Source organism: Cryptomeria japonica, chromosome 11 (assembly GCF_030272615.1).
Source record: "Cryptomeria japonica chromosome 11, Sugi_1.0, whole genome shotgun sequence".
Taxonomy (NCBI): Eukaryota; Viridiplantae; Streptophyta; class Pinopsida; order Cupressales; family Cupressaceae; genus Cryptomeria; species Cryptomeria japonica.
Genome location: NC_081415.1, coordinates 52,061,022 through 52,078,119, shown reverse-complemented (window position 1 = coordinate 52,078,119; position 17,098 = coordinate 52,061,022). Strand labels below are relative to the sequence as shown.

At 39.4% G+C, this 17,098-nt stretch overlaps 1 protein-coding gene across 4 annotated transcripts in view; it reads right to left on the bottom strand.

Annotated features, from left to right (window-relative positions):
* The window catches only part of LOC131051394 (uncharacterized), an 84,428-nt gene that overhangs the window by 23,786 nt on the left and 43,544 nt on the right, over positions 1-17,098 (bottom strand). For all 4 annotated transcript variants that reach the window (XM_057985900.2, XM_057985903.2, XM_057985904.2 and 1 more), the window contains 3 exons: positions 4,457-4,556; positions 3,009-3,213; positions 1,399-2,866 (listed from right to left, as the gene is read on the bottom strand). In XM_057985900.2, the coding sequence (XP_057841883.2) occupies positions 1,407-2,866; positions 3,009-3,213; positions 4,457-4,556 (1,765 nt within the window). In that variant the 3' untranslated portion in view covers positions 1,399-1,406. The remainder of the gene's footprint in view (positions 1-1,398; positions 2,867-3,008; positions 3,214-4,456; positions 4,557-17,098) is intronic.

Below are 17,098 nucleotides of genomic sequence, written 5' to 3'. Positions count from 1 at the left end.
ATTGTAGGACTATTCATATTGGATGTGACAATCAGAGTGCACTTTGTTCGGCAAAGAGTCCAATGTATTGCTTGCACAAAGCATGTGGATGTTCAATACCATTTTCTTCTAGAAATGATTAAATATTTACATGTAGTGCTAAAGAAGGTGGATACCAAAGAGAATGTTAGAAATTCTGTGACCAACCCTATTAGCACAGAATAGTTTTGTTGGTGCAAGGAGGCCATGAGCCTTGTTCCTAGGTACTTGAGCTTTATGTATTTCTATGGATGTATTTACAAGATGTCAAGTGGGAGAATGTTAAAATAAGGTGCCATCATCCTTGTAAATCCTATGTCATTGGATTAATGCCCCAATCATATATTGTGGATGCATTCATAAGGAAGGGGTTAAGGGGTAATTGTAATATAATTATTCCTTGTTTCTTATTCCCTCATGTGGATGCCTAGCAAGGGGGTGATAAAAGAAAAAAAAGTGAATGTTGAACTTCACAAGTTCGGTACCTAGGAAAAGAGAGTTAAAGGAGGTAATTAGAATGTTGTTTCAAATTTCAAGGAAGGAAAACCAAAGGAAAAGAAGTGGAGAATCAAAGAGTCAGATTCCAGCACTCATTTTGGGCCCATAAAGTTTCTCTGCAACTCCATTTATTGCAGTTTTTGGATGGTGTATGGTACTTTGAGGTATTTAAAAGTACACAGAAGCTGCTAGAATTGGGAGTAGAAAGAAGATTGCTGTATATGTCTTGTGTATTTGAAGACTAATGTAATCTTAGGCTCTTTCCTGTGGAGTTTTGCCCTTGAGGGTTTCTCCACATAATTCCAGTGTTATGTGTTGATTCTGTGAGGTTTGCTAATTATATTATATGGTTGTTTTTTGTTATAACCTTCATTAATGGTATTCTAAAACGAAGCTCTTTTGGATGAATGGTTTCTCATGATCATAAGGAGTTAATTTCAGATTTTCAGATTTCTATTTTAGTGTTCACCTTTATTTCTAAAATGCAGAACCATATGGATTAACAGAAAATTTGGAAGGATTTTTATTTTTACATTGTCTATAAACAATTTTTGTTTAGCCATCCCATTTTATCATGTTAAGATGACAACATTTGAAAAAACATCTGCTCCTCTGGAATCATAATTATGAATCGCAATCAGTTACATTTATCAATGCACAAACAACAAAAATGATTATATAATCTCAAAAACCTCCTTGGTAACGGTAATGGATCCAGTGACAATCTTGTGGTCCACTATCATCTTTCTTATATACCATCAATTATCAATTCAAATAGTGAAATCATGAATTTCTAGAACAAAATGGATATTGTCAATAAAAAGGTAAGCCACAAGAATTACATATAGGAAAAACCAAACAAATGAGAAAAATGAAACTTACTTGAGAATTTATGAATTCATATTTCTTTCTTCCAAATTATTATCGTTTTCACAAGAATTGACTATGGTGTGAAGATGTGTGCTGCCTCTATCAGATACAGTATCTTTAATTGTTGCCATGCCATTGATACATTGTTCTAGGTGAAGTCTTTCCAAACAAGAATCCAATAACTCTTTAACAAACATATCTACTGATTCTTCTTCTGAATAGACCATTCCTTCCAAATCCATACCTGATGAATTCTGTGTATCAGCTCTCATACTGACCAGTTGAACCATGAATCTTTTTTCCTCTAATGCTGTTATACTCCCTGACCCTTTATCATGCTCCAATCTAATTTCGGAATTTGGTGGCATCCCTGAGGTCCCACTCATTTTTAGCATATCAACTCCATTCATATCATCAGGAACACACAATACAGATTCAGTTACTGACTTCTGCAGCACAGGAATATCAGTTCCATCTTCCTGTGCTTGAGCATCCAATTCTAAATCTTTCAGACAACTTGAGGTTCTTTCTTCCTCTGCTCCATATGCTCTTTCTATATCTTTCTTGGTTGTCAATATTTCTTCTTCCTCAGGCAATGTATTACTAACTGCTGCTGGGTTCATATCAGTTATAGGGACAAGTTGTGCAGATTCAGAACTTATCTTGTTCGATGCTGGAGCTTCAGGAATATCACTCCACATTTGAGAAGTTAAAGAAACACAGCTGTCTGAATGAACCACTGAACTTTCTTCCTCTCTTATCAACATGTTGTTTCCATATGTTTCAGTATACATTTCTTCAATTTGTAGGCAACTTAAGGGTCTTTTCTCAAATCTTCTCTTTATTTCCTTATTCATTTCATTTTCCTTAGGCAAGATACAAGTATCCACTAGTTTATTGGTAATAGTTGTGTCATCGGAGTTGTAATGTGCATATTCCATCTTTGTCTTCTCCAACATTGACACTTCTGCACTATCTCCCTGCAACTGGGAATCTGAAACAGTTTTGCTTGAAAGTACAGCTGATATTAATTCCAATTTTGTCAGTGCATTGTCGGAACCTCTCCAGTCTTTCCTCATTTTGGCATCAATCAGTACCTTACAGGGTGTGATCTCTGTTGTGGTATCACCACCAGCTATATAACTAGGGATGCAAAATAAAGATTCAGTAGACACCTTCTCCAGAGCTGAAATTTCATTGTTTACCTGTGTTTGAGAATCCAAAACATCTATCCCATGACAGCCCAGTGTTCTCTCATTGTCTTCTATCAATGTACTTTCTAAACCATGCTCACTCTTCAATTCGTCTACCTTAGCTAGTATTCTAGAAGGTGGAGTTTGTATCAAGGTACTGCCATCTTCAACATTACTCCAGACAGAAATGGCAGAATTGGTATCTGATTCCTTTAGTTGTGGACTTTGGGCATCACATCTCTGTGCTTGAGGAGCCAATGCATTGTCCTTGACAGATGTGCTCCAATCTACTTATTTCCTCCAAAAAACCCATAATTTATATTAGGCCAAAAATAAATTATGCATTACAATTCTACATATTTACATACTAGTAATGTGAGCTGCTAAAGATTTTATTTTATAATACAATACAAGAAAGAAAAAAACTACCTGGTGGACCACACGATTGGATTTCTGGTTTGAAGATGTATTTTTGCAATAACGTGGTTCCCGGAAATGTCATCATGTTCATATTTTTTATTAACTGTTTTTGTGAATCTTCCAATGGCTTAAAACCAAAAACTGTCGTCCAATACTCTAGAAGTTCGGGTACCGCCGATAATATCAGCTTTTTCACATTTAGTGATATTAGCATCTGTCCAAGTAATGATATCAGAGGAAAGAAGATACACCTTATAAAGGTGAAATAAGCACAAGCAATCTGCAAGAAAGATTACAATTCATGCATAAACTAGAGAGCATACATGCTTTACATGCTTTACATCTATTAAGAGGAGAATGATATTCCTTTCCAGGATAGTGGATTTTCATTAGTTTTGAAGAAGTTGCCCAGATCCAAACTAAACATCATAAAACAACTATGCTTGCCATAGCCAGTTCACACTTTGAGATTGTGCTGAGAAAGACATCGAGCATAATCCATGCAACAAAACCAATGACTAGCAATAAATTTTGGAACTTGAATAAGACTAGTAAAATGTTTCATAAAAACGACTAATTTTAACTTGATCATGTGACAAGTTTGAAGTTAATTATGTCCTAAAATATAATCCTGAATGACACATGACATTAAAAAAAAACTCAAAAGATGGACTGACAAGATTTGTCCTTAAATATATTCACAATAAGAAAATGACCTTAGAAAATAGTGGTCCTTAACCTAACTCTCCAAATGTGCACATCAAACCAAGAGTGATTCAAAATCAAACTTAGCATTAATACTTCCAGTTTTCCATATTAACTCATTCAGCAAATACTATTAATTTGTTGATAAGACTCTTTTTGAAGCAATTGCACATAATGACATGGCAGGCATAGATGAACACAGCACTTTTAAATTAAAACCTCTACAGAGGAAACAGTGACAAGTCATTCTCAAAAAAAGCAGGCCTGGGAAGGACAAATAATTAATAAATGAAAAAACCACAAAACTCGAAAATGGGAGTCTGCCAAAATACCAGTGATTCTCCAGAGCTAGGAAATCTCCACCAATGTATGTAAATGACTTGAGTGATTGAGAATTAGATCTAATCCTACGATTATTAAACTTGTTTTAACAATTTTAGAAAAACAATTGTGCATCTGAGATATTTATTTAAACCAGAAATCTTGGAAAAGGAAATTCCAAATATCGAAATAAGATAAAAATGGTTCTGAATCTATGCAGTGTAACATCCATTGATGAACCCAGTTCACAAACAACAGATAGCAGAAAGAACAGTTTTTAGCTTGATCTAATTAAGCTCATACTATTTCAAAATAGATCCTAAATTGCTTAAACAGTAATTAAGCCACTTGGCAATATATTGGTAATTCCCAATAAGAATGTGAACCCAAAGGCAAAATATTAAAAACATTGACAAGCATTATTAACACACCTTCTCAATTGTGTGAACAAGGCGGCGGCACATGCCCTGACGTCTATATGGTTCACAAGTTGCAATAAGAGGCATCTCTGCAAAATGTCCTCCATGAATCCTGCCAAAATTTCCATAAGTAAAACAAAATCATATCAATGACAAGAAGTATGGGCAGCCATATGATTTCAAATTTAGCCAACTATAAACAGAACTCTACAAAAACCATTTATAAAGACTATCCAAAAAAATTAGGCGACTGTTGTCAGGTAATTAAGCAATAAGACATTTAATGTAATTAGAGTTAATGACGGCAGTTAACCCGTCGGTTGTCGACAGTTGACACCGGGTAACTGACCGGTCACCTTTATATATTAGCGAGTCCTTGGTCATGGGGACAGAGTTAGTGTGGTCATTGTCATTGTACTGACATTATTATGAATCAATGAAGATCTGAGTTTCTTTATATTTTGTCATGATGTATTCTGTCATGTCTATTATTTCTGCAATGCATTGAATTACACTTTATTGGCAAAACATTTGGCGTCGTTGCCTAGGCAGACTCGGGAAAAGGAGCGGATGGCGTACGAACGCGATGGGCCTACCCGCAAGCGAGATTAACCTTGAGGCGGACGACGCACGAACAGAGCTCTACGACGGAGAAGATACTACAACAAGGGAATTTTCAATCCTGCTTCAGGTGGCCATCGAAACCTACGTCCGAAGAGAGGCCACGGAGGCGGAAGTTCCAACAAGTGTCGTGTGGACCGCAATGGAAGTTAGCCCTACGGTGAATCAATTGATGAACCACCTCCCCCGATTGCTCGCACAGGCTTCACTCGCACAGCGGGCTCGCCTGGAGGAAATTGCTTGCGAAGAACGACGCCAACAGATCCTCCTACAGTATGAAGAAAACAACCGTCGTTGGGAAGCGCAATAGGATGGCATGCGACGAGACACTTGAACCTTGAGCCGTACGGGGCGGAATAAAGAACACTCGTTGTAATAATTATGTCATATTGTTGACATAGACTTGTATCCCACAAGATGAATGAATAAAAGTGTTCTACTTTTTATATGTCGTTGTTATATATAAAGCCGTACGGGAATTAATGCCCAATACATTGAATAAAGACAAAAATAAGCAAGAGTATATAGATGAACGTGCAGTAGCCCGATGTGCCTTGATCCTTGAACAGCAAGCGGAAAGGCGACGGAGGTATAAGCGAAGGGAGGAGGAACGCTCCGAAGGGGACGGTGAGGCCGACGGCCACCCACAGAGTCGGGAGGAGTTACTTGCGGAAACCCGCCGCAGGATAGAGTGTACTAAAACTCGGTTGAGGGACTTGGGGGGCTTGTCACGCACACCAGAGGCTAGGGAAACTCCACGGAGTGGGGAGGAGGCAAGGGAGGGAGAAGACACCGGGGCTGCCAGGAGTGTCGGAGGGACATCGGGGCACGACGGTCAAGCACCTCTTACAGGATCTAACCCATCCGGAGTAGGACAACAGCCACCAGTAGTAAAAAGACAAGGCATGGCGCAAAAACAAAAACTTCCAAAGTTCCATGGGGACGGGAAAGAAGACCCTGTCCGCCACTGTCGCACTTGTGAAACAATTTCGGGAGTGAATGGTGTTACCGATCAAGACGAGTGGGTAACACAGTTTCCCGCAACCCTAAGGGGCGTGGCCATCGACTAGTTCTCCGATACGGAGAAGGCTACCTGACTTGAAGAAGGAATTTCAAGCGGAGTTTTGTCTCCTAAGAGACAATAATGAGATTGTAGCTGAAATTTACGGCAAGAAATAGAGGAAGAACGAGACGGTTCGAACCTACAGCCGACGGCTCAAAGAGCTGCTAGGAAAAATGGAGAACTAGCCCGCAGACGGACTGAAAAAACGATGGTTCGTGGAAGGTCTGAAAACGTCTCTTAGACGGAAAATGATAATTGTACCTCCCTCTTCATATATCGACGCCTATAATAGGGCAATGGATTTAGAAAGCGAGCAGAAGACGTCCAAGAAAAAGAAAAATAAATCCTCATCAGACGACGATTCCTCTTCTAACAAAAGCAGTAGCCGTGATGACGAGTCTAATCGGAAGGTACGAGCTCTCCAGAAAGATATGGAGCGAATGATGAGAGAGATGAAGGCGACCAAAGGAAGCACAAGCAAAGCCGACGAAGGGGATTTATGGTGCACGGACTGCCGCAGCGACGGACACACCAAGGGGTCTTGTCCGAAGAAAGCATTTTGTGATATTTGTCAGATTGTCGGACACCTTACCAAGGAGTGTCCGTACAATATGAGGACCCGTAACCAACAGGTTCTCTTTACGGAACCGTCTGCGCCAGCCAACACGCCCCAGCCTCCGATCAACAACGCGTCGTCTGGCGGCTATCGAAACAACAGGCGAGGAGGAAGAGGCAATAATAATAATACTAATAATAGAAGCCGAATCCAATACGACGCTAAAGGGCGGCCGATGATACAATGTCGGGCTTGCAAGCAATGGGGGCATTTTGCCAGGGACTGTACGGTGGAGGAAGTGCCACAAAAACTTTGCAAGTGGTGCGGTCCGGGGGACTATGACGATGGCAACTATCCGAAATCTGGAGTGAATTTGTTGAATGTATAAACAAAGGATGTGCTCGCCATAACAAGATCCAAGACGAAAGCGCCCACTTACCCAGATCCTCGTACGGAAAAACGAAAGGCACTAGAGGCACGAGCGGAACTGAAGAAAGAGATGTTGACGAACAAGGATGCACACGGGCTTGCAGGTACTTCTCGCTCTGAAGCAGAAACAAATATTATAAACCAACTGCTACAGGTCGAGATACCCGTCAAAATGAAGGATCTCCTGGAAAGTATGCCACACTTGCGGACGGCACTTTTGCAATCTGTACTGATAACCCCAGTCAACCGACCAACACATGGAAGGGACAACCTTGGCGAGACAGCGGCAAACCCATTAGCCCTAACGATCAACAATGGTAGACACCCAGCAGTGGTGGAAATGGGTAGACTGGGCACCATCTTGACCGACACCATTGTCGACGGCGGGTCGGGAGTAAATGTCTTGCCAGAGGAAACATGGAAAAAATTAAGCAAACCTACTCTCTGGCCGTCCACCTTTAATTTATTGGGAGCAAACCAACACGGCATCAAGCCGCTTGGCACACTCATGGCGCAGCCAATAACGATCGGAACACAACCGTTCGTCTTGAACTTTGTGGTCATCCCATTGAAGAAGAAGGGATATAATGCCATCCTTGGCAGAGGCTGGCTGGTGGCGGCAAAAGCAAACCACAATTGGAAAAAGAACACCTTGTCCATGGAAAAGGCCGGCAAAAGATATATCATTGACCTCAAAACCCAACTGGTCAGTGAAGAGTTGGCATCAGAGTTAGAGTCCGATGGGGACGATGGTACAGACGAAGGTAAGGATGGCAGGGAACCAGATGACGAAGGCATCTTAGGAATTCAAGCCTGTTCTGAGGACGAGACGGATTCTTTGAGAGGGCTCTTCCATTGGCAAATGGAAGACTATGAATTATTGTACGAGTGCAATATGCTGGAGATCGAAGAAGAACCTAAAGAGAACGAGTTCTCGCCAGAGTACGGACAATACAAGGAAGGGGATGCCCCTGTGGATGACGACACCAGCGAGTGCACCAGTACGCATGCCCGTCATCCTAACAGAACCTAGGACAGAGGAGGCCCAGAGGACGGTCGAGGAGAGGTCGGCGGGGGACGATGTTGATTCATGGCTAGACAGATATGCGGCTCTACCTTCATCCCCACGCAGGCAGGCACCACCCACACCTTCCTACCCCTGTATTCCTTCACCTCCAGGGGTTATCGACTTGGACAGTGGCACTAGAAAGCAGGGCGATAGAAAGACACCGTTGGTCGCTGGTGGAGGAGGGGGCGGTATCACCGCAGCAGCAGCATCAGGTTGGACGGATTGGAGAGGGGAGACCTACTACCATGGTGCAGTTCTTAGCCAGGATGGAGGAGGAGGTTCAGTTACTGGTTGCCTCGACGGTAGAGGAGTCTGTCGGACAACTCACTTTGCGGAGACTCCTTGCGTTTGCTACATCTGGAGTAGCAATGGCATTTCAGCAGTGTTTTGAGCAGCATGGATGGCCGACGCTTGATCTTCTAGAGATGCGAGCAGAGTGGCAGAGCCAAGAGGTGGCCGAAGGGAGTTAGACACAGTCTGTGGTCAGACGAATTGAGCAGGATGTACGAGATAGGTATCTCGATCTTCGAGAGACTCAGCTCTGGGCGGATAGGGCTCAGAAGGAGTTGGCCACTCGCATCCCTGCATTGGAGACAGAGTTAGAACAGCAGCGCACCCATGCTAGGAGTACAGATGAGATCCTTGCCACTGTGAGAGGAGAATTGAGTGTCGTGAGGGCAGAGTTGGCAGTGCAATCAAATGAGAGAGCCTCAGTAGAATCGAGAGTTGCTACCCTGACAGTCAAGTTGGAGGCAAAGCATCAGGAATTGATGGAGGCAGTGTTTCGAGTGAGGAGTTCCCGGGAGCGGCAGTTGCAGGCTGAGCAGGACCTCCGATACCGGACCGATCAGGTGGTACAGCTTCGGGAGCAGTTGGCAGTAGCAGCCCCAGCCCCTCCACCATCAGGGACGCCTCCCTTACCCCCTCAGTAGTCTGTGTGTAGTTGTTATTTTGTGGGGTTCGTAGTTGTTATCTGTTGTAGGCATATCATTCCCATTTTGTTGTATATCGTCCGGAGACGACATTTCTTTTTGTCGGGTAATTAAGCAATAAGACATTTAATGTAATTAGAGTTAATGTCGGCAGTTAACCCGTCGGTTGTCGACAATTGACACCGGGTAACTGACCGGTCACCTTTATATATTAGCGAGTCCTTGGTCATGGGGACAGAGTTAGTATGGTCATTGTCATTGTACTGACATTATTATGAATCAATGAAGATCTGAGTTTCTTTATATTTTGCCATGATGTATTCTGTCATGTCTATTATTTCTGCAATGCATTGAATTACACTTTATTGGCAAAACAGCGACCATGTTGTTCTGGAAAGGGGAAATGCAATGTAACATTTATAGCAACAAAATCCAACAAGAGAAGCTTGCAAAGGTTATGTGAAATAATAAAACTTTTATGAAGTACAAACCAGAAATTCAATCGCATGTTCCATAAGGTTCTAATGTATTCTATTCTGGTATGAAAATGTATCTGCAATAATGGGGATTTTATGCAGTTTCGAGGATGGGGACATTTTGGAGACTGGAAATATGTATATATGTACAACTACACACACACACACAATAACATACATGTGGATATATCCATGCATATGTATATAGTCCAACAAGAGGAATCGGCAAAGAGTTTATGAAATTATATGAAATTATAAAACTATGAAGTTTCACACCAAAAATCCAAACACATGTTCCATAAGGTTCTAATCTATTCCATTCTGGTTTGAAAATGTATTTTGCAACTATAGAAATTTTTATCCAACTTCAGGGATAAAGGGCATTTGAGAAAGGGGAATATGGGTGTGTTTGTGCGTGCGCATGCACATGCGCACCAAATTGGTAAAGTTTTAATGGAATTATAAAACTATTTAAGTTTCAAACCAAAAATCTAAACACAAGTTCCATAGGGTTCTAATGTACCACATTCTAGTTTGAAATGTATTTGTAATTATGAGAATTTTTATGCAATTTTGGAGATGGAGGACATTTTGAGGATGGGTAATATGTATATAGTACATTTATAGATATGTATAAACACATATATATACGTATATATCTATGTATATGTACATATATACATACATATTTGTATGTATAAATGTACATATATACAGATATTTTATTAGCCATCCCCCAACATCCTCCATCTCCAAAACTGTCCTCCATCCCGGAAACTCAAAGAAACATTGCTTATATATTCATCATAAGTAATCTTTTACTTTAAAGAAATTCTAATGATTCTTACTTTTATACTGGCTAATGTCTTAAGGAACCTTTTGAAAAAGAAACAAATGGCCAATATTAGTCATTTATTTCAAAGAATTTTGCTAACTGTAAATGTAAAATAGACTTTTATTGTTTATGTGCAATCAGATTTACTGTAGCTTCAAATTTCTAGTATATTAGAGTCAAATCGAAGAAATGAAGAACCGATTAAATCTCTTATCGATTTGCCTCTGTAGGTATGAAGGCAAATGCATATATATGTCACCGATCTTTATCTATTTTGTTATGTACTGCGAACCCCAAGTAACAATATGGAGGATGGCGTATATATACGATTGTCTTCATGGAATCGTGCCCCCACAGGGGGTCGCGATCCTATGTGGAACCACGTGGTTCCACATAGGGTCGTGACCCCTGTGTGGAGCCACGATCCTCTACACCAGCGTTCATAACTTTAACCAACTTAAATGTTTGCAAGGTTAATCTGTTAGTTAAACACTAACTAAATTCCAATCTTATTTAAATCGTAAATAACAGAATTAGTATTCTATGCGCTTAATACAATTTAGTTACGACTGAGACTATAATTTAACACTCCCTCTTAGTCTTAGGAGTATAGGCCTAAAACTTTAATTGAGCTCATCACTAATCTCATGAGAATCACATCACCTAGGTGTGAAGTATCAACGTGTGATGCTAAGGATATACTCACTTTGATATCCAAGTTTAAGTATCAGCCTGTGATACTAAGGATATACTCACTTTGATATCCAAGTTTAAGTATCAGCCTGGGATACTAAGGATATACTCACTTTGATATCCCTGTTATAGTATGTGCACTGACATTAATCCGCTTAGATAATGTCTACTATAACTTATCATATTACTGATATTCAAATTGTCTGATTTTCAGTTTATATGATCTTCCAAACATTTATAAGATCGTCACCTTACAATGTTAAAATACAAGTGTTCATTATCTAAAGAATCGTCATCCTTTAGGAATGAACACAAGGAAAGGTTACATACTTCATATACTCAAATATATGACCAAGAAGTTTGCATAATTTTAGACATCAATTACATTTTAACCATACCAAGATACCTCCTGAAGTGATCAATTTTCACTCTTGCTAGAGGTTTGGTGAGAATGTCAACTGTCTGATCTCCTGTATTGACATATTCCAGTCTTATTACCTTTCTCTCTGTCATGTCTCTTACATAGTGATATGGGATCTCAATGTGCTTGGATCTATCATGGAAAACTGGATTCACTGAAAGTTTAATGCAACTCTGATTGTCACAATGAATGATAGTAGGCTTCAGACTTTCACCAAACAGTCCTACTATCAATTTCCTCAACCATACGGCTTCCTTAGCTGCCATGGATGCAGCTATATATTCAGCTTTTGTGGAGCTCTGAGCTACGGATGATTGTTTTCTGCAGATCCAAGATACCATAGCTGATCCTAAGCTGAAACAACATCCTGAAGTGCTATTCCTGTCTATCATACTTCCAGCCCAATCTGAATCAGAGTATCCATGTAGGTTCAATGCAGTGTGTTCATAATGCAGTCCATAGTCCAAAGTACCTTGTAGATATCTCAATATATGCTTTACTGCAACCAAATGTATTTCTTTGGGTTCAACCATGTGTTGGCTGAGTGCATTTACTGCATAACATATATCAGGTCTGGTATTGACTAGGTACATTAATGATCCAATAATCTGTCTGTATAATGTTGGATCTGCAAATTTGGAATCTGCTATAGCCTCTTTTAGTTTATGTAGGTTTGTTTCCATAGGAGATGACATTGGCTTACAATTCATCATTCCAAATCTCTTTAGAATGTCAATGGTGTATTTACCTTGATTTAGATAAATACCATCTGGTTTTTGCCATACTTCTAATCCAAGGAAATAATGGAGTAGACCTAAATCCTTCATCTGAAACTCTGAAGCTAGTTCATGTTTGCATTTTGCAATGAGATGATCTTCGCCTGTAATTAATAAGTCATCTACATATAATATGAGTATCAACATTTCACCCTTGATTATTTTGAAATACAGATTTGGATCAGCAATGTTCTTAGAGAAACCTATCTCTAATAAGTAATTGTCAATTCTTTCTTACCATGCTCTGGGAGCTTGTTTTAATCCTTACAGTGCTTTCTCTAACTTGCATACATGTGTTTTAGCATTAATTACCTCAAATCCCTCAGGTTGCTCTAGATATACTTCTTCAATTGTTCCATTCAAAAATGCAGTTTTTACATCCATTTGATGAACTTTCCATCTTTTAGATGCTGCTATGGCCAGGATTGTTCTAACAGAAGTGTATCATGCAACAGGTGCAAATGTTTCTTCATAGTCAATTCCTTCCTTCTGTGAGAAGCCTCGAGCAACAAATCTTGCCTTATGTTTTTCTATACTGCCATTAGCAGCATGCTTAATTTTAAAGAGCCATTTAGAAGATACAACTGATTTTCCTTTAGGTCTAGGCACAATTTTCCACACATCACTCTTTAAGATAGATTGATATTCTTCTATCACCGCATCCTTCCCTACTTGTTGTTTAAGAGCCTCTCCGACACTTGAAGGTTCAGCATTTATCAGGTCTGTCATTAGAGTAACATAGCTAGAGAACTTTGAAGGTCTTTTGCTTTCTCTAACTGTTCCTCTAGGTGCTGCAAAGGATTCTGCTTCCTGTATTGTTTTAGTGGCCCATAGTGGTCTCTTCCTGGGATTCTCTGTTGCAGTGTTCTCAAGTTCCAAGGTGATATCCTCAGGATGCTCCCTTTGAGTTTCAGAAAGAGAATCTTCTTCCAAATTAATGGAATTAGTTGGGATTTGAGGTGTGATGGAACTCCTTGTTTTGTTAATAGCTATATCTTCCTCAAATATGACATCTCTACTTAATTCTATTTGTCTTTGACCAGGGATGAATATTCGGTAGGCTTTAGATGTTTCACTATATCCTACAAAAATCCCTTTATGTCCAGTAGGTTCTAATTTAGTCCTTTTCTCCTTAGGTACATGAATATAAACAGGACATCCAAATATTTTAAGATGGCTAATATCAGGTTTAATTCCAGTAATGACTTCTTCAGGGGTTTTGTCACCAATATGAGAGTGAGGACATCTGTTTTGAATGTATACAGCGGTATTAGTGGCTTCTCCCCAAAGTGCAATTTCTAGGTTTTGATCTAGCAACATAGCCCTTGCCGCTTCTACTATTGTTCTATTTTTTCTTTCAGCAACCCCATTTTGTTGAGGATTGTAGGGTACAGTGAACTCCCTCTTAATCCCAGAATCTTTGCAAAACTCTTTAAATACTTCTGATGTGTATTCCCTACCATTGTCAGTCCTAAGAGTTTGATTTTCCTACCAAAGTGATTTTCTATAATAGATTTGAACTCTTTAAATTTCCTAAGAATATCTTCAGATTCTTTACTTTTAAGGAAATAAATCCAAGTTTTCCTAGAAAAATCGTCTACAAAGATTACATAGTATAATGCGTTTCCTAGTGATGGTTCAGACATAGGCCCACATAAGTCAGAGTGAACTAGTTCTAGTACTCCTTTAGTTTTTCTAGAACTGCAGGGAAAAAAGCTTTTAGTATTTTTCTCTAGTGCACATCCTTTACAAACATCTGAATGAATTGGCTTTAGTTTAGGTAGTCCTGTGACTAATTTCTCCATAGAGGGTAGAGCACGAAAATGTAAGTGCCCTAGTCTTCTATGCCAAATTTCCGCTTGATCTATGACTTCATGAAGTAAGGTTTGATTTGGCTCATTACACAATTCATATAGGTGTCCTTGTCTGTAACCAATCACTTGTGCTCTTTTGAAGGTGGATGTTTTTGGCCATGCCATTACCTTTCCTTCTATGAATGAGACTCTATATCCGTCATCCTCAAGTGCAGAGATAGAGACTAAGTTCCTTTTGATGCCTGGTACTACCCCAGTGAGTTGGATTGAGATTCCAGACTTCAGTCTGATTGTACATGTTCCGACACCTTTTACAGGATGTGCAGAGGCATCCCCTATTGTTACCTCTTCATTTGATCCCTCTTCTATTGAGTCTAGTAATTCTCTGAATCCGGTGACATGTCTTGATGATCCACTGTCTATCACCCAAGTGTTAGACTTGTTTGAAGCTTGACTTGATAGTGCTGAATATAATACGAACTTCTCAGATTCAAGTTCTATGTTCCTCTCTACTTTGGCGAATGATGCCTGCTGTTTTACTTTATCAAGACAATTAAATGACATGTGTCCATACTGATCACATCTATGACATTGGATTTTTGACATGTCTTTCTTATGAAAGCTTTTCCCATGATGGGATTTTCTCTTCTTGAAGTTTCTTTTCTTGCCTTTCTTACGAGAGTCGGTATTCAAAATGAGGAGGTCCTCATCTTTAGTTTTGTGATTTCCCCCTTTCATTTGCCTTGACTCTTCAAGGAGGCAGTCACCCTTTAGTCGATCAAATTCTGTAAATTTATCCCTTGCATTTATGCCTTGTTTGAATGATTCCCAGGATTCAGATAATCCATCTAGAGTAATCATTGATAGTTCTTGCTTCTCGACATGATAATCAAGTTTTTGCAGTTGATCTCTGGGTGAACCTATCCTCATGAAGTATGAGTTTATTGCTTCACCTTTATTTATACTTATGTGGTTCAACTGTCTTTTTAGAGCTAGGATTTTGCTCGGATTGTTTATCTCATACGTCCTTTCAAGGGTTTTGAACATTTCATAAGCGTTGTCATATTTAATATAAGTGGTATTATGTGATCCCTAACTGCATCTATCACAATTTTTACAGCTTTATCATTTCCTTCATTCCACGCGGTTTTCTCAGGTTCGTCTGCAAGTTCGGGCTTGTCTTCTTTTATGAATTTGGTTACTTTGTTCTCTTTTAATACTATCATAATTCTGACTTTCCAAGCCACAAAATTTGCTGCTCCTTCAAGTCTGTCCTTGAATCTGATTTTGTTTGCCATTTTAGAAATCTTCGATTTGATATGTAAACTTCGCTTTTAGTCTATTCGGATCTTAAGTAGTTAGGCTCTGATACCATGTAAATGTAAAATAGACTTTTATTGTTTATGTGCAATCAGATTTACTGTAGCTTCAAATTTCTGGTATATTAGAGTCAGATCGAAGAAATGAAGAACCGATTAAATCTCTTATCGATTTGCCTCTGTAGGTATGAAGGCAAATGCATATATATGTCACCGATCTTTATCTATTTTGTTATGTACTGCGAACCCCAAGTAACAATATGGAGGATGGCGTATATATACAATTGTCTTCATGGAATCGTGCCCCCACAGGGGGTCGCGATCCTATGTGGAACCACGTGGTTCCACATAGGGTCATGACCCCTGTGTGGAGCCACGATCCTCTACACCGGCGTTCATAACTTTAACCAACTTAAATGTTTGCAAGTGGTTCCACATAGGATCGCGACCCCTGTGTGGAGCCACGATCCTCTACACCGGCGTTCATAACTTTAACCAACTTAAATGTTTGCAAGGTTAATCTGTTAGTTAAACACTAACTAAATTCCAATCTTATTTAAATCGTAAATAACAGAATTAGTATTCTGTGCGCTTAATACAATTTAGTTAGGACAGAGACTATAATTTAACAATAACAAAGAAAATTCAATGCAAATAACAATATTGATTTCTCAATTGTTAACATTTTTTAAATTCTACTAGTCAGCTTGTTAAGTATTGAGGGTTTGATCAACACAACTCATTTGGTTAAATATGTTTGCATCCTACATGTTTTCAAAGCATTGAACAGTTCTTCATTTGCATGTTTGTTTCATCAAAATATGCATAAATTTGAGAGCATAATTATTAATTACCAAGAGTCTACTCCATGTCTACTAGTAACTATGCTAAGACAAATGATATGTTTTACATGCAGTGGATATACATTTAATATATGGAACTTCGTATATTGATCCAAAATGGATCAATCATGTTGGTTTGGAGGACCAGCAATCTCATTTAGACACTTTCCAACTCATTCCTAGTGTATGACAGATGAAGACAAGACTCACCCAAAGACGGAAAAGACAAAAATTGGGTTCACATGATAACACAAAGATGATCAATTGAACCAGAAACCACCTGGATTAACCAGCAACTCAGGGGCCTTCCTAACAGCTCAAAATCTGAGTATTCTGACAGATTCAATCATAATCAATCTGTCAGTAACAGACATACCTGCAGACTAAGTGTTTGACCATGGCCAAACCTGTTGCCTACAGTCAAATGTTGCAGACAGCAAAGAATAGAGAAGTGATCATTAATGTAAGCTTCTGAGGATGCCTGGCTTTTTAGAAATTCTCTTGTGACCAAAGGAAAAGATATAATAATCCTCTTGTAACTAGTAGATGGGTTCCTTTCAAGTTTGTTCGGCTGTAACTATAACTGTACATTTGAGAGCGGTCTAAGAGCTTATATAAGTGTTAGTGTGGTTGAAAGAAATAAGAGTACCTGCACTATACTGTTTTATGTGTTTGGGTATCAAATCAACTGTCACAAGGAAGTGAGGGAGTGGAGATACCCAGGTGATCTAGACTCTATGATATGCACAATGGGGTCGATGACCACAAGATGACAGATCAATACAAAAAGTGGTGGGGACGGCACAGG